The 20,614-nt window shown below is 54.2% G+C and overlaps 1 protein-coding gene across 5 annotated transcripts in view; it reads right to left on the reverse strand.

Moving 5' to 3' along the window:
• The window catches only part of BIN3 (bridging integrator 3), a 54,964-nt gene that overhangs the window by 9,642 nt on the left and 24,708 nt on the right, over positions 1 to 20,614 (reverse strand). For 3 of the 5 annotated variants that reach the window (XM_010347723.3, XM_003937165.4, XM_074384053.1), the window contains 6 exons: positions 14,013 to 14,053; positions 13,602 to 13,663; positions 7,529 to 7,665; positions 7,093 to 7,133; positions 1,089 to 1,230; positions 793 to 927 (listed from right to left, as the gene is read on the reverse strand). In XM_010347723.3, coding sequence (XP_010346025.1) covers positions 793 to 927; positions 1,089 to 1,230; positions 7,093 to 7,133; positions 7,529 to 7,665; positions 13,602 to 13,663; positions 14,013 to 14,053 — 558 coding nt within the window. Of the gene's footprint in view, positions 1 to 792; positions 928 to 1,088; positions 1,231 to 7,092; positions 7,134 to 7,528; positions 7,666 to 11,469; positions 12,761 to 13,601; positions 13,664 to 13,986; positions 14,054 to 20,614 lie in introns of those variants that run through there. The other 2 variants (XM_074384054.1, XM_010347724.3) reach the window with 2 other exon arrangements.

Below are 20,614 nucleotides of genomic sequence, written 5' to 3' on the forward strand. Positions count from 1 at the left end.
AAGCCATCAGTGGGGTCCTGCGTGGAAGGGACCTGCTCTTGGCATGGGCGCCCACCCTCCCAGTTGGGGGAACAATCCTTGCTAAAGGCTTGAAGACGGAGGAGGGGGAAGAGGGGGAGGAGGGGGAGGAGGGGGAGGAGGGGGAGGAGGGGGAGGAGAGGGAAGTGGGGGAGGAGGGGGAGCAGGGTAGGGGGGGTGAGGGGGGCAGAAGCCACAGGTGCTGCCACTCTGTGTCCTCCCACCCCAACTGGAAGGAGACGCTGGGGCCTGGCCCATGTCTGACCCCCAGTGGTGTGGCCCCATGCTCCCAGCAGCAGCCCAGAGTGTGGTTCTCCCCAGGGTTCTGGGACCCCTTCCCTGGTGGCTCCAAGGCAGGACTCTGCCATCTCCTGCTAAAAAGAGGACATGCTAGGGGTGGGCGGGGCAGGGAGCTGGGTCCTCAGAAAAGGCCTCCACCCTTCATATCCCTTCTCTGCACCACTTGGGCCAGGAGCCTGCCCACCTGAGGGTGTGGGGCGGAGGGGGTGCTTATAGTGAAATGCAGGGAGACCCAGGGAGGAACGACTAGGCAAAGGGGTACCTCAGCCATTCCTGGTCTGGGATTCATCAGAGAGCAATGTCAGAACTCAAAAGAGCAGAGAGTCAGGGCCCCTGAGTTGCCAAGCCTGGCACTCTGGTACTGGAATGAATTCCTTCGGGGCCATGCCTGGGGTGGAGAATGACTAAGCCACCCTTCCAGCATGGGTCACAGGGAGTGGCACGAGATACGTCCACCAAGCCCGGCAGCCTCACCTGCGCTCGGATGAGGGACTCAAAGCTGGGCTGGAAGTAGTCAAGGCGGCTGCCATAGAAGCGCGGCATCTCCTCCAGCAGCTGCCTGTTCTTGGCTTCAAAGTCCTCCCGCACGGGCCGCAGCTCCTCTCGTGCCTAGGGAACAAGACCCTATCTCTGCTGGTGCAGGATACAGGATGGGTGGGGTGGGGACATGCAGTCTCGGTCCTGGTGCCCCCAGGTGAAAGAAGGGACTTTCCACAGGCGATCATGAAGGCCTGTCCGTCCACCCGCTGCCTGCCTGCCCTCCCTGGTACCTGGTGGAGCTTGGCCAGCACTGGCCCCGTCTTCTCCTTTTCCTCGTACTTCTCGACCTTGGCCTGCAGCCTCCTGTAGTCCTGCAAGGCCTGTTCCCGCCGCTTCACAGCCATGTTGAGGCTCGGGAAGACGCTGCCAAACCTGTGGGACGAGCTGGCTGGAGGTGGGCCTGCTCTTGGAGGGGTGGCCTGACCAGCACTCACTTATTCAAAAATATGTCCTGAGCACCTACTAAGTGCCAGACCCTGCTCTAGGTCTTGGGGAGTTCACTGTGAACAAGACAGATGAGGCTCTGTCCCCTGCAGCTTGTGCGAATGAGGATGTCGTGGAGTTAAGGACAGATGAGAGGAGGCAGGGCTGTGGGCCAGGTGCCGGGAGCCGGGCAGCATAGGGCCCTGACCCCCACCTCCTGTGAGCTGCACCACACAATGACTAGAAGATGGTGGGGAGGGTGCTTTGAAGTCATCTGGCCAACACTTCACTTTTAAAAAGGAGGGAAACTGAGGACAGAGATGATATGTAACTCAATCAAGGTCACAAGGAGGCAGAGAAGGTCCAGAAGAGAGCACAGGTGTCCACATTCTCTGTGTGGCACCCTTTCCAGCCCTCACAGTTCCAATGGCAGGTGACAGAGCTCAAATCTTACTCTGGCCCAGGGCACCTTCTCCTTCAAGGCGTCCTTGGCAACTTGAAAGCAGCAGAGCCGGGCATGGTGGCTCAAGCCTGTAATCCCAGTACTCTGGGAGGCCGAGGTGGGGGGATCACAAGGTCAGGAGATCATGACCATCCTGGCCAAGATGGTGAAATCCTGTCTCTACTAAAATACAAAAAAAAAAAAAAAGCTAGCCGGGTATGGTGGCACATGCCTGTAGTCCCAGCTACTCGGGAGGCTGAGGCAGGGGAATCGCTTGAACCTGGGAGGCGGAGATTGCAGTGAGCTGAGACTGTGCCACTGCACTCCAGCTTGGCGACAGAGCAAGACTCTGTCTCAGAAAAAAAAAGCAGAAGTCCTATAGTTCTGCCACTGATTAGAATGGCCAAAGCGCCAACCAGCTGCTTAAGGAAAATGCCCTGAGGACCTCTTCCTACCCCACTATGACTAGAAGGGACCGCGTGGGAGACTCAGAGGAGTGGCCCCCAGAGACAGCAGCAGTGGACGATGCAGCACTGCAGGTCCCCAGGGGCCTCATCTGTGACCCATGTGGCCTTTAGCGACCAGGAGCACTGCTCTCCTGAGGCTCTCGCTGCTGCTGGAGGGCTGGCCCTCAGTGTGACAGCAGGGCAAGCCCGAGTCCCAGGAGTGCTCGGGGTCCAGCTGTGCAGCGCAGGGAGCCCGTGACTCCGTGGCCATTTGGAGGTGAGCCAGTACCAGAAGAGTTGGTTCCTCCTGGAGGTTTTTACCATGAACCCAGAGAGGAGGAAAGATGAGGGCAGGAAGCAGTTACTGAGGCTGGGGTCAGCCTCTCACAGGCACTCAGAGCTGAGAGGATGCCAGCAGGCTCACTGTCAGCTTCTAGGAGCTCAGACACAAGGCGGAGCAGGACTTCTCAGATCTGCCTCTCAAAGGAACATGACCATGAATTTGATTTTGAGATGGAGTCTTGTTCTCTCCATCAGGCTGGAGTGCAGGGGCATTATCTCTGCTCATTGCAGCCTCTGCCTCCTGGATTCCAGTGATTCTTATGCCTCAGCTTCCCGAGTAGTTGGGATTACAGGTGTGCACCACCGCGCCCAGCTAATTTTTGTATTTTTAGTAGAAACAGGGTTTCACTGTATTGGCCAGGCTGGTCTCGAACTCCCAAAGTGCTGGGATTGCAGTCATGAGCCTGGTTTTAAAAAGCCTCAGCAAATCAAGTGTCCAGGTGAGTTAAGAGTAATGAACAATTTTGCCAGAGAGTAAGATATAAACTTTACCAAAGCATTAAATGCCCCAAACTAAAGCACAGACCCAGGGAGTAGACTTTGATGAAACAAAGGTCTTATCCCTAAGAAAGGCCACTAACATGAATCCTCCATCTCAAGTATCCGTCATGGGCTCCCTGCCTAAAAAAGTGCTAAGTGGGTGAAGCCACCAAAGTGCCCTGAATCCTCAGCCATGCCCTTAGACACAGTCATCAAACCAGCATCTGAACAAATTGCTAGGCAGAAGCCATGGGCCTCCCAGCACTGCCCATGGAGAACGCAGGCCCCCTCAGCACTGTGGAACTGAGAGGAAGCAGACACCACCAGGACGCATGGCCACCCATGGCGTGGGCTGGAGTGAGACCGCAGGGAGGAGCTGGGCTTGATGCTTTCACCCAGGGCAGCTGCTGTGGATCTGCAGCTGCTGGGACGCCCCGCCCCCCTTCCTGGGCAGCTGAGAGGCACGTGTTCAGGCAGCAGGTGCAGCTGGCCTCAAAGGCTACCATGCCACCTCTCCCTCCGCCCCAAATGGCCAACGGACCACTGGCAGCCACCCCAGTCCTCACCCTGGACCTTGTATTGGAAGCCACCTGCTGCCTGCATGGTCCCAGTACCTCGGCCCTGTGGGTGCCTGGGAGCTGCGGGTTGGGTGCTAGCACCGGGACAGGGCAAAGATCATAAGCAGGCAGGAGGCAGCAGGTGGAGGACTCTGGCCCTGGCCCCAATCCCACCACGCTGAGCTCACATCCGCAGGAAGGAGGGCATCACAGGATGAAGCCACGTGTACACAAGGCACCTTCCACAGCGCAGGATGGGAGGAGCTGCATGCTCATTGCTCCAGCAGCCCAACCCCCAACATCCCTGCGGCCCTCTCAGAGCCCCCTTCCCACAGCTGGGACTTACTATTTTCAGGGCCAGGGTCAGAGCCACCAGGAGCACTGACTACAGCAACAGCACCCTCAGTCACCAAGAGGCTCTGCCTGCTCAGGCCACTGGAGGTGATGGCTGATAAATTACCACCGAGGTAGGGGAGGTTGGATCCTGGAATTGGGATTCCCTAGGGGTAGAGACAAGGGTCACACCCTTCTACATTCCGAGAAAACTCACATCAGTCAGGGTGGGGTGAAGCCTGCCTCAAGGTGGTTGAAACGTGGGGGACCAGGACTCTGTCACATCTGCTCTGGTCACTGACCTATTGAGGCCCCATCTGTCTGTTTTCTACTTCTCAGCAATGGAAGACTTTGCCAAAGCCCAGGGGTGGACGGTGGATGTGCCATGGTGCTGCGCAGGACCTCAGCTCAGGGCTCAGGGTGCCGACAGGGGAGGTGGAGACACGTACAGGATAGGCCCCTGTGCTGACCCCTCTCAGATATGCCCCCGGGACACCACAGAGGCCTTGCTGACACCACCCAATCACATGGTGGGGACCTCTCCCCAGGAGCAAGGCCAGGACCCAGGCTTCACTCTGCTGTCCCAGCGCACTTCACCCCTCCTTTCTCCTTGCCCACCTCAGCCCACCAAAACCTCCTCTCCTACTCCTAGATGCTGACTGTCCCATTCTGAGAAGTCAGTTTGGCCCTCTCTTTCCACATGTGAGGAAACAGACTCCCAGGCTGGGTGGGGGCAGGTGGGACAGGCCACCCAGCATGCTTTCCTCCATAGTACTGTACCACGCTGGCACTGCCACACCCACCGCTGACTCGAGAACAGATCGTGGCTGTCCACTACACTGTAAGCTCCTGAAGTTTCCTTTACATTTATCCTCAAATAACAGGGCCAGGCTGGGCCCAGGCCAGTGATCAAAGCAACACTCATGATCACTGCCAATTCTTGCCTGTCTTAAGGCTCAATATCAAACTCACTCCCCTGGGGATACATGGGGCAAAGAGAAGCAGAACAGGGAGGGAGAGGGAGGCCGGCTGGGAGGTGGGCTGGGCGCAGCCAGCACTGGTGGGGAATGCCTGCCATGCCTTGGTCTGTGCCCACGCGGCCGGGAGCTTCCACCCACCAGGAAAGGGAAATTGAAAGCATCCCCATCCGACATGTGAACACAGCCCAGAGATGGGATTAGAGGCCGAGCCCCTGCGGGGAGGCTGGGGGCGGTGGGGTGGCCATGTGGCCATGATCTTCATCAGAGGACAGGAAAGCTGCAGTTTCCTGTTTCTGGTGCTGGGGTCCCTGGGAGCTTCTCTTCTGGCAAGAGGAAGCCAATGGGGAGGAGGCTGCAGGCTGCGCGGTTTTATGTGGTCGGGGGAGATCGTATGTCAGCTGTGGGGATGCAGGGAGAAGTCAGCCAGGCAGGCCTGAGGGCTCACGCAGAGGTCAGCGGATCTGCAGCGGAGATGGTGCGCCCCCTCTGCCACGCCCCCACCTTCCTGGCAGGTGGTGGGCCACCAGGGTGTTGGGAAGAGGCCGGGGTTTCTCTCCATTTGGGCTCCAGAAGCCAGGGATCAGATTTCAAGGGCGCCTTGTTGGCACTGAAATCGAGGTGGGAGTCAGTCCCCCAGTTCTCTGAGCTGTGTCCCTGCCTCACTCTGCCAGCCATGGGTGCCTGTGGCAGCCTCTGTGTCCGGCTCTGGGACCCCTGCAGCCCTGGCACAGAAGAGCCCTCTGTGGGCAGGGTCTTCTTGGCTTGCGTCCTTCCCAACCAGACCTGAACCGTCTGTCCTGAAGCCCAGGACTGAAAACCACAGCCATGGAGCTCCTTCTGCACCCAAGCTCCCTATACAACCCCGTGGCACAGGGCTGCACTGTCACCAGTCACCAGCAGGCAGGGGGTGGTGGATACCCTCTAAGGAGGCTGCGGGGCCAGGCCCAGAGTGGGAGGTGCAGCCCCTTCCCTCCCTGCCATCACTGAGCCTCCACAGTACTGGCTTAGAAACAAGAGCTTGCTGGCCGGGCGCGGTGGTTCAAGCCTGTAATCCCAGCACTTTGGGAGGCCGAGGCGGGTGGATCACTTGGTCAAGAGATTGAGACCATCCTGGTCAACACGGTGAAACCCCATCTCTACTAAAAATACAAAACATTAGCTGGGCGTGGTGGCGCGTGCCTGTAATCCCAGCTAGTCAGGAGGCTGAGGCAGGAGAATTGCCTGAATCCGGGAGGTGGAGGTTGCGGTGAGCCGAGATCGTGCCATTGCACTCCAGCCTGGGTAATAAGAGCGAAACTCCGTCTCAAAAAAAAAACAACAACAGCTTGCTAGTGACAGGCGGGCCTTTTCCTAATCCCATACTTCAGGCCTGCACAGTCGACGAACAGCTCAGCAACCCCAAACCCCAGGGGATGCAGGATCAAAACTGCTCCCCTCATCGCCCTCTGGGCCCTGGGCCAGGCCAGTGATAATTAGGCAGAGCCTCATTACCCGGCCCTGGCAAGGCAACTGCCCAGGACCACCACAGAAGAGGCAAGGAAGTGCAGCTGGGCAAGCAGGCGCTTTCTAGGTCACAGCCTGCTCGGGAGAGGCCAGGGAAGATGAAGTGATTCGGGGCTTCAAGGCATGGCTCTGCCTGTTCCCCGCCCTGGGGATCGAGGGAATAGGCCTCTCTGATCACCGACCAGGGCCTGCCTGACAGAAGATGAGTCTCACAGAAGCATTCTTAACCCTGATAGGTCACAAGCTAGGGGACCTTCCCAGGCCAGACCCTGTTGCCGCACCCCTCCCTGTGTGCGGCCACCCCCACATTTCTAAAGCCGAGTGCTGCAGGCAGCTGCTCTCCCAATCCGGCAGGGCAAGATGAAAGGCCTTGCTCATGTCCGCTGAGGGCTGGCCAAGATCTCTGCTAGCTCCATTCAGCAAGCCTGGCCCCACTGGCTCTCAATCCAAAGGAAGCCATCAAATGGCCACCGGAGCAGTGGCCGATTGCTTGTGGGGGGTGGCGAGGAGGGGTCACCTGAGCTCACCTGGGCCATGCAGGTGCTCTAGAGCCCACAGTAGCACAGACCTTTAGGCCACAGGTCACAGAGCTAACGTCCCCAAGAGTTTCTTGTTAGTCCCCATGGGAATCTGGGGACAGGCTGTTAGAAATGCTGTTCAAGCTCCAAGTGGCCGCTGACCTGCCTCTCCCGAAAGTGCCGCGAGGCCCCCAGGTAACATTTACTCACTTTTTTAAGGGCTCGATCACAGTCTTCTGAATTTGGTTCACCTGTAAAAGAAAAGCCCAAAGACATTACAACTGGGGGCGCTGGGGAGGGGAGGACAATAGGCAAGGCCGGGCCCCTAACTACTGCTGGACCAAAAAGCCCCAAGGACCACAGGGTACTCTCCTTGTCCTGGGCCTGAGCCACAGAAGGCTCAGGGGCTGCATGAACAGGACCACCATAGGCGACCCTCACAGTGAGTGATGTGAGCTCTTGGAGCCTCAGGAAGCAGGGAGAGCCAGGGCAGAACGGTCTGGGAAGAGCCCCGTGGGCCTGCGGCACAGTGCAGCACACGAGGCTGGAGGGCTAAGTGCCCTGAGAGCAGAGGGAGTCCACTCAGGCCTCCCCACACAGTCCCTCCAGGGAGAGGCCCACCCCAAACCAAGACCCAGTCACCTACCTTTTCCTGGTTGAAGGCATCCATCCGCTTCATGGCAGTATCCAGGGCTGTCACCATGTTCAGAAGGTCCTGGTCTTGTTCACAGAGGGGATTGGAGAGTAAATCCACGGATATCTTCACAGCAGATTTTGACAGGGCTGTAAAAAGTCAAAGCTCAGTGAGCCTGTGAAGAGACAGGTTTCACTGGCTTCTCTTCAGCACCCTGTCCTCCTATGGCCAGAGGCCTGCACCCTGATGACCTCTTCCCACCACCACGGCTGTCCGAATGGCAGAGTGCCACACAGCCATGAGCTGCTGATCCCCTGGTTTAATATTCATTCCCCATACTGACACTGTTCTGGGCGATTCTTTTGAGGAGCTTTACCTGTTCTCCAAACCCTGGGTTAGAAAAGGACTATCTGGGTGGGAGGCTATAATATAATGCTTCTGGCTCCAAAGATTCTAATTCAGTAAAGCTGGAACCCAAGAATATGCATTTAAAACCGCATCTCCAGGTGGTTTGGACGTAAAGCCTGGTTTGGGACTCCCACATGGACAAGAGTAACAGTACTCCAGTTTACACATGCTTTCACTACAAAAGGCCCAACCGTAAACAGTTCATGCTTTGTGGGCCGTATGATTTCTGCTTCAACTTCTCAACTCTGCCTTGTGCTGTGAAAACAGCCAGCCACAACACATTAAAAAAAAAAATGGATGTGGCTGTTTCAATAAAACTTTATTGACAAAACTAGGTCAGATTTGGCCAGCAGCTGTAGCCTGCCAACCCCTAGTTTCCTGGATATCCAGTAGGACGAGATACACTGGAAAACGTGTTTTCCCCTGAGACTCGCCTGGACACTCTGCAGCTGGCACAGACGGCACTGGGCCAGCATGGCCCTCCTCCAGGGTGTCTTCCTGCTCCTCCAGAATTTTGTTTGTAAATAATGGAGATCTGGGAACTTGTACAGGACAAGGAGCCCCAAAGCTTTCAGCAGGTCCCCATCTTGGGATTCTGTCAAGGTTCGGATACACTCTCATTTAGAGCTCAAACAACCCAGGGAACATCTAGGGGAAATTATTTTGGTTCCATTTGAGAGAGGAGGCAAATCAGGTACAAAAGGGTTTGTAATGTCTCCAAGGTCAAATGGCTGTGAGCGCCAGCTGGGCCTTGACCCTTGACCCTGGCCAGCTGCCTCCCTGTTGACTGCTCTCCTTGTGATCTGGCCTGGAGGAAGCCGGCGGACAGGTCCACGAGGCTCTGATGGGGCATCCACTCATGTGTTTCAGGCGCCCTGGTACCCAGTCCCCACGAATGTGCCACCCACCCCTCTGTGCTCCTCCCTCCTGTGTTGACATTCCCTGCTGGGCAGATGGAAAGCCTGGGAGTCACAGGCGGCTCAGAGGCGGGCTGGAGACCTGCTGGCAGCTTTGGAGCTCTTGGTCCTGAACATGTTTTCAGGCATCCATTATTTCTAGAGTCTAGAAACAAAATTCTAGAGGGGCAGGAAGAGGCCATGGAGAAGGGCCATGCTGGCCTGTTGCTGTCTGTACCAGTGTCAGTGTGTCTGGGGCAGGTCTCAGGAGAGAAGACACACTGCAAGGGAATTTCTTTTATTTACACGTTACTGAATTTAAGATGCTCTTCGTTATAAGACACTCACTTTAAAAACTACTAAGAAAAAAAACTGCTGTCAGTCAAACCAGGCTACACTCTCAAGTGTTATAGTACTTTGATTTCAGAGATGTTAACTGTGGAAACTGTCTTGACCCATGACATAAGGTTCGCCTCCCAGTTAATTACAGATGTGGCCTTGCCTAGCACTCCAGGGCAGGAGCCCGACCCCTGACCGTGCTCTCCCTGAGGAAGGGACCACCTCCCCCAGGCTCCTTCACCAGCCAGCAAGGCAGCGCTGAGTAGACAACTAGCCAGCCTGGAGCATCCTCCTGGGATTTTTCTGGAATTTAGGAGAGTGCTACAGTCACCCAGCAAAAGGGCAAACTGTGGGAGAAGGCTGGAAATGTAAACTTTCCAGAAATGCTGAGGAAATGGAGGAAAACAGACACCTCTTAAATTCTGTGAAGTGACTGTAGGTTTAGGAACAAATGTGTAACTTGATTTGATTATGAAATGATCACATAATGGCATAATAGAAAGATAATAAAATTCTAGATAAAGCTGGAAATGTTTCTGAAAAATGTCTTCTATTCTTTTTAAAATATCTGAGGAAAACAATCCAAAAAGCCAGAGGATAGAGGAGACATTCTTCCCACTTTTTTTTTTTTTTGAGACGGAGTTTTGCTCTCGTCGCCCAGGCTGGAGTGCAATGGCACGATCTTGGCTCACTGCAACCTCTGCTTACTGGGTTCAAGCAATTCTCCTGCTTCAGCCTCCCAAGTAGCTGGGTAATATTACAGGCGCCTGCTAATTTTTGTATTTTCGGTAGAGACGGTGTTTCACCATGTTGATCAGGCTGGTCTCAAATTCCTGACCTCAGGTGATTCACCTGTCTAGGCCTCCCAAAGTGCTGAGATTACATGCATGAGTCACAGGGCCCAGCCGCACTTCCCCCACTCTTTCCTAAAGCTGTTGCATTGTCATGAAGTCATGGAACTGAGTGGACTCAGTGGCCGGCCCTGGGCAGAACTGGGTCTGGAATCCCTGCCCAGTGATGCCCCTGATTCATGCGCGCAGAGCAGAGCTGGGGTACATGACACCAAGAACACCATGGCCTTGGCTGGGCGTGATGCCTCATGCCTGTAATCTCTGTGCTTTGGAAAGCTGAAGCGGGAGGATCCCTTGAGCCCAGGAGTTCGAGACCAGCCTGGACAACATAGCAAGACCGTGTTTCCCCTCAAAACAAAAAACAGCAGGTCTCCATGCCCCACTGGGCCTGTGGTCCCTGCTCTGGCACATATCCCTCCTCATTGTTCCCTGCAGGGACTGGGAGAGGGGCACAGTCAGCCTGGCCCACATCGGGAGGCTGGTGATCTTTGAACCTTAGAGAAAGTAAGAGTCTTGGATCCCATCTGGATCTCTGAAGTCCTGATGCAGCCTCTGGAATGTAAGATTCAAAGATCCACCAGAGCACTGTGAAAGTAATGTTAAGTTTCTGAAAGAAAGGTCATCTTTTTTTAGAATAACTGGGGATTTTCCACCTTGCTGGGGAGCTCAGGAGATTCCACACTCAGGAAAGGCAACCTTCCATTCCCCTCAATTGTCCGGATCAGTGGTGCTCACAGTGTGGGTCTCCAGCATCATCTGGGAATTCCAGGGGCACACATTTTCAGGTCTCGCCCAGCCCATGAATCCGAGGCTGGAGGTGTGGCCCCACAGCCTGCAGAACAGCAAACCCACCCACAACGCTGACGCCCGCCCTGTGCGGAAGACTGCTGTGGCTGTCAGGCTCACCTCCGCCCCGCAACCAGCACCACTGCTCTCCAGAGGTGCCGTCTCTGCCCACATCCACTCCTGACTGAGGACAGTAATCCTAAGCTTCCGTAGTCACCCACTGAACCCTGGTTTCTCTGCTGGAAAACTAAGTTTTCCACAGCCACAGACGGCGCCTCATGGACCCCTGATGCCCTCCTTGGTTCTGGAGCAAGCCGCTGTGAACACAGCACAACCTAGCTTCATTTCTGCTCTGACAATGCAGCTGTCTGTAGAAGCAGGAAAGAAAGGAAGCAATGGGTCACAGCAGCTCCAGAACTGGAAAGGCAGTGGGGACCGATCAAGAAAAATGCAACCCAAGTAACTCAGACCTGAAGTAACGAGAAAACAAACAACTGCACACAAACTCCCAAATCCGGTCCTTGGCTTGTGACACAGACAGTTTGGCAACACTAGGGCCCAGGAGCAAGGTGCATGTTCAGACCAGCCCACGGCCCAGGAATTAGCACTGGCATGATAATTTATGGCACAGGCCAAGACGGGCACAGTCCCTGCACAGGCAGTCAGCACTCACCAGGGCACGGTGGTGGTAGTGGTGGCGGCGGCTCCCAGGGAAGGAGTGTTTTCCTTTTGTGATCAGTGCTTGGTAGGAAAGGTGTTTGTTTACACATCAGTAACTGGCTGAGGCTTAGGAACTGGCATTAAACGGGAACAAATTCAAATAACTAACTCCATTAGGGATATTTCAAGTGTTTTCCTCTTAACTGCAGTACCAAGTAGGAGCCAGCTGGTCCTCAAATTCCACCCTCAGGTGCACACTGCCCTATGGCCCTTTGAATGGTGTCAGGAGACAGTGACACTGCCCCCATTTGCACTAGGCTCACAGACAGCCAAGCCAAGAGTGGATGGGCCAGGGTTCCGGAGTGGGGCTGTTTCTAGTTTGGGGTGGCATGGCAAAGGAAAGACCGGGGCATGGGCAGGCTTCGCTGCGGAGACAAGGCCCTGGGCTTGAGCAGAGGAGCTGAACTCTTCCTCCTTCATCAAATGGACATGTCAGTGTCCTCTTTCATAAAACGGGCGTGTCATGTGCCCTGCCAATCTCAAGGTCAGAAGAGCTCACGTAGGTAAAAATTTCTTCACAACTGTAACAGCATTATTCAGCAGCTGGAGTGGCTGAGGGGACTGAAGATGGCTCCTCCCCCGTCCTGCTGGCTCTTCTGCATCTCTGGTCAGCGTGCACAGCCTCTGGGCCTCCACGCTTGCTGTCCCCGGCCTCTGGGCCTCCACGCTTGCTGTCTGCTGTGTTTCAGGCCCTCTTTCCTTGGCTCTACTTGTGTGGGTTACTCATTCCTTTAGGACTCTGCCCAAGGGACACCTCCCCAGAAAGGCCTCCCTGGACCTGGTCACTTTCCACCTCCTGACTGTTCTTGACAGTGCTCACCATGACATGTCATTATAATTATTCTCTTGGATCTCTTGCGGGCCTTCCTCCTAGAATGTAAGCTCTCATTCTGTCTTGCTGTTGACTCTCTAGCACTGAGTGTGCCTGGCACAGGTGGGTTCTCAGTATCTGTTGAATGAGAGGAAGTGAGCAGTCCTGGCCAGACCCAACTCTCTTTCAAGTCCCCATCCCAGTGTGGTATATAGACATGTCCCTCCGACTGAACCCAGGGAAGGAGCAGTGGAGGTCCAACGAGTCAGGGAGCCTTGCTGCCAACAATGATGATGGTGACAACAGGAGCTGACATCCCCCGAGAGCTGACCTGTGCCAGGCCGTTCTCAGTGCTTCATGTTGCTCAGGTGACTTCATCTTCAACACCAGCCCGTGCCACTTGGGCTGGCATTCCCAGTGCTTGCTTCCCGGGTCAGTGAACTGAGGTGGAGCTTAGCTGGCTGTCCGGAGGTGGACACGGAGTGCTGAAGCCACTGATCAACCCTTGGTCAAGTGCTTGCTGCTCTGCGGTGGAAAAGTCAAGGCCTTGGAGAAACAACCTCAAGGAGTTCTCCACCTCTCCCGGCTGCTCGTCGCCTCCTTCCTGGGACATGACCTGTGACAAGGGCTCTGGATGCTCCCTTATCCCAGACCTGCCTGTGGCTCTGGTGTCCTGGGCCTTGTTCCTCCTTGTTTCAAACAAGAACTCTCCAGCCAAGAAACCTCCCCCAAGGGCCCGAGCTGTTTTCCGGCACCGGCTGGCCCCCACCTCCCATGGACCTCCCAGTGTCCTTTGTTATGACGGAATTATCTGGGGCATTTCTGGCCTTACACTTTAACCCAACCTCTTGTTTTAACACACCACAGCTTCCATTCCTGTTGCCACTGAAGTGCCTGGCCCAGCGGCCAGGGAGTCTTGTTTCTGCAGGAAGGAATGTGCTTCCCTTTCTCTCTGGACAGCCTCAGCTGGCGGACCAGATTCTGAGGCAGTGGAAACATCTACTACCAGAAGCTTCCACCAGCTGCAGTACTGCCCTGACTAGAATCCCAGGAGAGCCTTGCCCCGGCACACACATCCAAAGTGGGGTTGTGCGAGCTCTGTGGGAAGTAGGATCTGACTAGTGAGTGACCGTCCGTCCTTAGGCTGCTTCTCGGGACACTGGGTACGCATCCTCTGAGTGCAACAACGTCAGTTAGCCCTTGGGGGGGCTGAGGGAGGGTGCCCACCTCTGCCTCACCTGCCTAGCCAGTGGTGCGGGTGGAAAGCCACCTACCCAGGTCGGCGTCGGTGCTCTTCTTCATGTCTTTCTGCAGCCTCCGGGTCTGCTCTTCCAGCCTGCAAGGCAGGGGACAGGCTGCTGGGGATCCCCCTTCCCTTTCCCTGAGGGAAACCCAGATACTCTGGAGGGCCTGCCAGGGAGGAGGAGAAGGGGCCCTTCCCCATGGGGACATTTCCCGCTGTCTTAAGTGCCGCTACACCCAAAGGCTTCGAGTGAATGACTCTCGTGCGGCCACTGCTGGGCAACGATTCCAGCAGCCTGGTGACCTGAGCTGCCCTCTGCTTCTAGGGTGCTCAAGGGGCAGAGGGGCAGCCCAGGGAAGGGCGGTGGGCAGACAGGTGAGACCTGGCAGAGGGCCCTTGTCCCTCCTGCCTCCCACCTCAGCCTTCTGGGGTTGACACTCACTGCTGGAGTTTTCCATACTCCCTTTCAAAGTCTCTCTCCACCTGCAACGAGAGAGAGAACTCAATTATTGGAGAAATGACAGCACGGTGGAAAAACCTCCCAGGCTCCTGAAACTCTCTCCACACCTGCCCCAGTCCGCAGAAAACAACAGGGTCCGGTTCACACAAGCACCGACAGCTCGCTCCTCACATGGTATTCTTGTGTTCCCAAGTTAATTAAGTGTTTGACTGAGGGAAGAAGGCTCCCCTCCCAGAGGGGCCGGCCAGGCAGGTGGCAGCAGACCATGGCTGTGCTCTTTCCAGCTGGGAGCAAGGCACTCACTGCGTGCCCTCCTCACCCCAGGCTGGAGGTGGTCAGGGTGCTCAGAATGTGACTGGATCCCATCCAGGGAGGCAGCAGGGTGCGGAGGAGAGGGCGGGTCTGGAGGTGGGGGCTGTCTCTGCTCTTCCTAGTTTCCAGGTCCACGCAGAGCGCCTCCTCTCCTATCGTGCCCTCCTCTCAGGGCCACCTGCCCCTGCTGGGCTCGGGGTGGGTCAGGAACAAGCATGCTCCTGTGCTCTGTGACTGGGATGCATCAAACACAGACACTACAACACTACAACTATTCAGGCAGGCTCTCTCCATTCCCAACCAGACAGCGACTCTTGAGAGCCAGCAACACTGAAACCAAATGGGTGAGTCCTGAACCTGGGGCTGGACTTGCAAGTTAAGGGATCTAGTACTTTCTTCTAGGCCTAGACTTCATTATCTGTAAAAAGGGGCCTCAGCATGGGTCTCTTATGGGCGTGGTATGGGAAGTAAGTGGTATCAAGAGGCAAAGACAGAGACTAAGCTAGAGGCCAGTCCTTCTTTCTCTCCCTGGCCAGAGCAGTAGACGTCAGGGACCAGCTTCTGGGCTTCGTGCTCTGAGCAGTCAAAACTGCTAACTCACATTCACAGAGCCCTCACTGTGTGCTTTACAAGAATAAAGTTCTCTACACTCATCTCCGAGGCAGGCATGACTATCAGGTGACAGTACTGAGGTGGTCACCGAGACCCAGGTTATATACCCTGGCCAAGGTCATCGCATTGGTGAAGGGCAGAGCTGAGCACAGTGGGAATGGAACCCAGGCAGCCTGCCCCGACGGCCTGCATTCGTAACCATCACTCTCCTAGAAGGCATTTTCTGATGAATGAAAGCCTTGACCTAAGAAAGCAGTCTTCCTGGCTGCTCCCCGAGACTTCTGCCCCTGACAGCCCTAGATCCTGACTTCTGCTTACGCTACAGGCTGAGGGTCAGGCAGTATACATTTGCAGAAACTGTCAGAGCCAAGCTGTTCCCATCACTGCCATCCGGCAACAATGACCTGAGTGTGTTCTGAGCTCATCAACCTTAACACTGCACATTTAGATTTAGATTAATTTAACATAACCCTGGAATGACAAAATAGCAGTCATGTCACAAATGAGGAGCCTGAAGCCCAGAAAGGGAAGTGACTTCGCTAAGGATGCGGGACATTCTGGTGGCAATGGAAGGCTAGAATCCAGAGTCTTGGTTCAGGTTCTTTTTGTTTCAAATGTAAACAATATTCATTCCTACAAACATGTATTGAGCACGTATTAAGTGGGATGCATTCTGCCAGGCCCTGGGGATACCCTGGTTGATTCAAACAGACATGGGCCCTGGTGGTGCACATAAACAACGGCTAGATACAAATCTGCCTGCTGATGGGCCTTTTGGATGGCAGCGATAAGGCCAGAGAGAGTTGGACAGAGTCTGCTTAGCTCTGGCCCGCCCTCAGGGCATGACAACAGACTCCCTTGCATGGAGATAGCTGTGCCTTCCTCATTTCAACTGTAAAATCTGGAAGCAGGGGAAAAAACGGTCTTTTACTTACTTTATGATCGTGGCATCTAGTACCTTCTACAACACTGTGAAGTAAAATCCACCACGGGTGCCCCAGCCTCCCATCCTACAATCCTTCTTCCTCTTTTCAGCAGACTCTTTCCCCACCCAGCAACCCATTATTTTTATCATTACTTTCCTTAGGATCCAGCAAAAGCTACTTTTAAGAAAAAAATTCAAAATTCACTCCCACTAAAGCACAAATGCTTGATAAGCATTTAAAGTGCTGCCTGTCCCAGGGGGTTTCCAGTTAGCAGGGGGGAAAAAAAACTCAGCTAAAGGAAGGGAAAGGCTCTGCAGTGACTGCAGGTGGAAATCTGCTTTGGTGTGAAGGAGCCTTGCCAGGGCCCTTGAAAGTCTGTACTTTGGTGTCAGCCTAGTTTTCTCCAGCAGGGCCACAGAATAATGCAGTTTAGAGGCATGAGCAGAGATAGCTAAGATATGAACTCTGATACTAGTTGTGGAGCCTTGATAGTACTGCGGACTTTTTTTTTTTTTTGAGACAGCGTTTTGCTCTATTGTCCAGGCTGGAATGCGGTGTTGCCATCATAGCTCACTGCAGCCTTGACCTTCTGGGCTCAAGCAATACTCCTGTCTCAGCCTCCTGTGTAGCTGAGTCTATGGGAATATGCCGCTATGCCTGGCTAATTTTTAAATTTTTGTAGAGACGGGATCTTACTATATTGCTTAGGCTGGTTTTGAACTCCTGGCCCCAAGTGATCCTTTTGTACTGGCCTCCCAAAGTGCTGGGATTACAGGTGTAAGCCACCTCACCCAGCCAACTTTAGGTGGCTTATAAGAAAATAGTTGACAATAATATCTACCTCAGAGGCTCCTTCTGAGGATTAAGAGGCAGAGTACCTAGAACAGACTGCAGGTGACTGGCCCATGGCAGTGCTCACTAAATGTTAGTTTCCGTGTTTTTCTCCTGCTCACTGGGGTTCTGGGAAGACCAGAGCAATCTGGGGCTGCAGACTGGGCTATAAACCTGTTCGCAGAGAGGAGAAGCTGCCCCAAGCACCTAGGAAACTGGCAGCTAGGGAAACCCTGATGTTGGCTAAGGGTGGAGGCCCATGCCTCGGTGCTGTGACAGTGCCCTAGCTCCCTTTGCTAAACACATCTTTCTTCTTTTTTTTTGAGATAGAGTCTCACTCTGTTACTCAGGCTAGAGTGCAGTAGCACAATCTCGACTCACTGCAACCTCTGCCTCCCAGGCTCAAGCAATTCTCATGCCTCAGCCTCCCAAGTAGCTGGGACTCCAGGAGTGAGCCACCACACCCGGATAATTTTTGGAAAAAAATTTTTTTTTGGTAGAGATGGGGTTTCACCATATTGTCTAGGCTGGTCTTAAACTCCTGGCTCAAGTAATCTGCCTGCCTTGGCCTCCCAAAGTGCTGGGATTACAGGCATGAGCCACCGCACCCAGCCGACACATCTTTTGTCTAACCTTGCAGGATATGACAGATGAGCAGCATCTTCACTTATAAAAAGTATTTCTTTCCAGAAAGAGAAAATTAAAACGAAGCACTACTTGGCCCAAACCAAGCTCATCTAGAGATCCAGAACACACAGGAGGTGCTCTCTGGGAGGGGAGCTGAGAGTTTGCTGAACCCTGGGGCCCCAGTCTTTGGCTCCCTTCCTCTCTTTTGCAATCCCCCAAATGTGCCGGTGTGTGGGATGTCAGAGAACACCTGGTCTCCCTGGCTGGGGACTGCTTGGACTTGCACCTGGAGGGACTTCAGGTTTTTAGCTAGGGTGGATCACTCTGGAAGCTGAGGAGCTTGAGGTCTCAACAACGGAGTTGAGGAGCAGGTCAGGGGCGGGAGTATGCTCTTGCTACTCGGTGCCACTGAAGGCCATCTGACAGCCTGAGAGGAGTTCGGAAACATCTCACCTCCCCTGCTGCCAGCGGCCGGGGTGGGTGGCTTCTCTAGCTCACTGCTCCGAGAGCTCTCTGCTCCATTGGGGAAAGATGCACAGGGACACTGCCAGAATTCTAGCCTCTCGGATAATGGCTAAGGGACTAAAGGGACACACTGGAGCCTCATTCCGAGGAAAAGAGCCAAACAGAAAAGATCTGAACATCTTTGAATGCTTGATGCCTTTGCCAAAAAGGCAACTGGACCCCAGTCAACAATGCAAGTGTAAACACATGTGCATGGACCATCAGGGGATCAGGGCAGGCTGGGCCAGGCTGGCGAGGTTAGTGTAGGGAGAACCAAGGCCCAGACGACTACCCTTGGCCACGTCCTGCATTCATTCTCCAAGGCCCAGGGTGGGAGGAAGGGGTTGTGCTATTCCCTGCTCAACTGGCAGTGCCCAGGTCAGGCCCTGGCACAGAGTGGAAACCCAGTATTTGCTAAGTGAATGAACAGGCTGAGTTCCCACCCAACTTATGCTCCTGGTGAAGTGAAAAAGGAAACCAGAAGGCAAGCCTGGGGCTCTGATCCCAGGGCTGAGGTGCATCTGATCGGAATCTAGAAGCTCAGAAACGCAGCACTGTGGGAAGCTCCTCCTTCAAGGGATGCTCTGGGTGGAATGTGGGCTCCCTGAAGGAATGTTCTAGCAGGATTAAGCAGGATTAATGAGGCTGAGGGCCCTACCGCCTGGCAGGTGAAAATCCTTCTCCAGTGGAGAGGCTTTGTGTGGCCAGATTCTCTTCGCCCTGACTTCGCAGAGCATCCACCTGGCTAGGAACCTTGGTGTGTGTGTTCCTTGTGTTTAAGACCCAGAGTAACCCCTGATTCAGAGGGACACAAACAGCAAAGCTTCAAAGACCTCTTCCATCCTCCCTGGTTATGCAGGAAGTTACGGCAGCTTCTTTCCAGGCCAAGATGCTCCAGCCACTTTATGGGACCTGGGGAGCAGGAGGGGACTGGGTGGAAGATTAGGATTGGGATAGTGGGGAGCTTTTTTCCCTCCATCTCAGTTCTAATGGTCAGCCCCAGCAGGAACAAGCTATTCCAGCCAAAGCCCTGACAATAATGGAATTTGTGTGAATAACCTGGGCAAAGGAGAACACTGAGGGTAGGGACACAATGCTTTCTTTGTGCCTGACAGTTGGGTGCCTTGAGCCAAAAACCTCCTGAAACTCCCTGAAGATAACATGAGCATTTCTTCCCATGACAGGGGCTCCATGACTTCCAATAACCCAAAGAGCCACAGCTGCTCCCCTCCCTGAAAGTGCCTGGGCAAGAACAACAGAATGCGTCACTGCTGTTGAAGGGTAGCTGCCAGAGATGCTGAGACAACTGCACAGCCCAGGCCTGTTTTGGGGGCTGGAAGGAGGTAGTGGGTGGGGAATGAGACTGAAAAGGCAGGGTCTTGCTAATTCGACTTCAGTGCCTCTGGGGAGCAGAGGGGTATAGGCCAGGGAAGCAAATAACTCTACTCCAAGCTGTAGTTCAGCTGTGATTCCTTGTGAGAGATCAAAGGCCCCACCAACTTTGCTGTGTTGTGAAATCCGGCTGCCTGGGACAGGCTGAGTCCTTGATGGTTCATAAAGAGGGTCAAGTCAACCAACTTCCTATGATGTCATTAATATTAATTGGGGGTTTATTTTGTGCCAGGCACCGTGTTAGGTGCTTTCAATGTGCTACCTTGTCTGAGCCTCAAGTAACATCTGTGACACAGGTACTGTCATTATCCTCACTTTACAAATAAGAAAACAAAGACTGAAGAGGCTGAGGAACTTGCCCAAGGTCACAGACGGCACACACAGAGCCAGGAAGGGGACCCAGGCTGCCAGCCTCCTGAGCCTGTTTCTTGACCCCTACCTGATCCCCAGCCTATGTGGGAGAGCAGATACGGTAATCAGAGGACCACAATTCCATCTCCAGCGAGACAGATGCGAGGAAGAAAGAGGGACGCCCTGAGTGCATCTGCCCTCCTCGCGAGTCCTTGCCACTCCTTAGATGGATGGAGCCAGAGATTCTGCCGCCAACAAACTGGCAAAGCAGCTTGTTTGCCTACACTTTCTGTGGAGAACAAAGTCCACTTCGATAAAGGTTGGGGTGCCGGGAGGGTTTTTGTTTGCTTGTTTGTAGCAAGCATTCAGAACAAAAGACCCCTCTTGAAACCACTTCCCTTTCAGATCTGTCCTGGATTAAACTCTGGAGACTCAAAGCCACACCTTCCCACTTCCTGCAGCCGGCTAGAGCCCAACCTGTGCACACCCAGATTCTTTGGACTTCAGCTGAGAGCCTCCACAGATGGTCCCTCTGCATGGGTGATCAACACTGAGTTGGTCAGCAACCTGCCTCTGCGTGAAGCAGAGAGGCCCCCATTTTTTTAAATAGAGAGGGTCTCAGTCTATCACCTAGGATGGAGTGCAGTGGTGCAATTATAGCTCACTGTGGCCTTGAACTCCTGTGCTCAAGTGATCCTCCTGCTTTAGCCTCCCAAGTAGCTGGGACTACAGGCACTCTTTTTTTTTTTTTTTTTTTTTTTTTTTTTTTTTTTTTGTAGAGCCAGGGTCTCACTTTGTTACCCAGGCTGGTCTCAAACTCCTTGTTTGAAATGATCCTCTCGCCCTGGCCTCCCAAAGTGTTGAGATTCCAGGCACGAGCCACTGCACCCAGTCAGGGAGCTTTTAACTTGCGCCTGTTTCCTTTCAAGCGACCTAACTTTGGATTTGCTGGAGATGGAGCCATTGGTCAGATGTGTGCCAAACTTCTCACCAGACTGAAGCAATCTCTTTCCTGTGCTTCTGAGAGCT

This window comes from Saimiri boliviensis, chromosome 13 (genome assembly GCF_048565385.1).
Source record: "Saimiri boliviensis isolate mSaiBol1 chromosome 13, mSaiBol1.pri, whole genome shotgun sequence".
In the NCBI taxonomy this organism is placed as follows: domain Eukaryota; kingdom Metazoa; phylum Chordata; class Mammalia; order Primates; family Cebidae; genus Saimiri; species Saimiri boliviensis.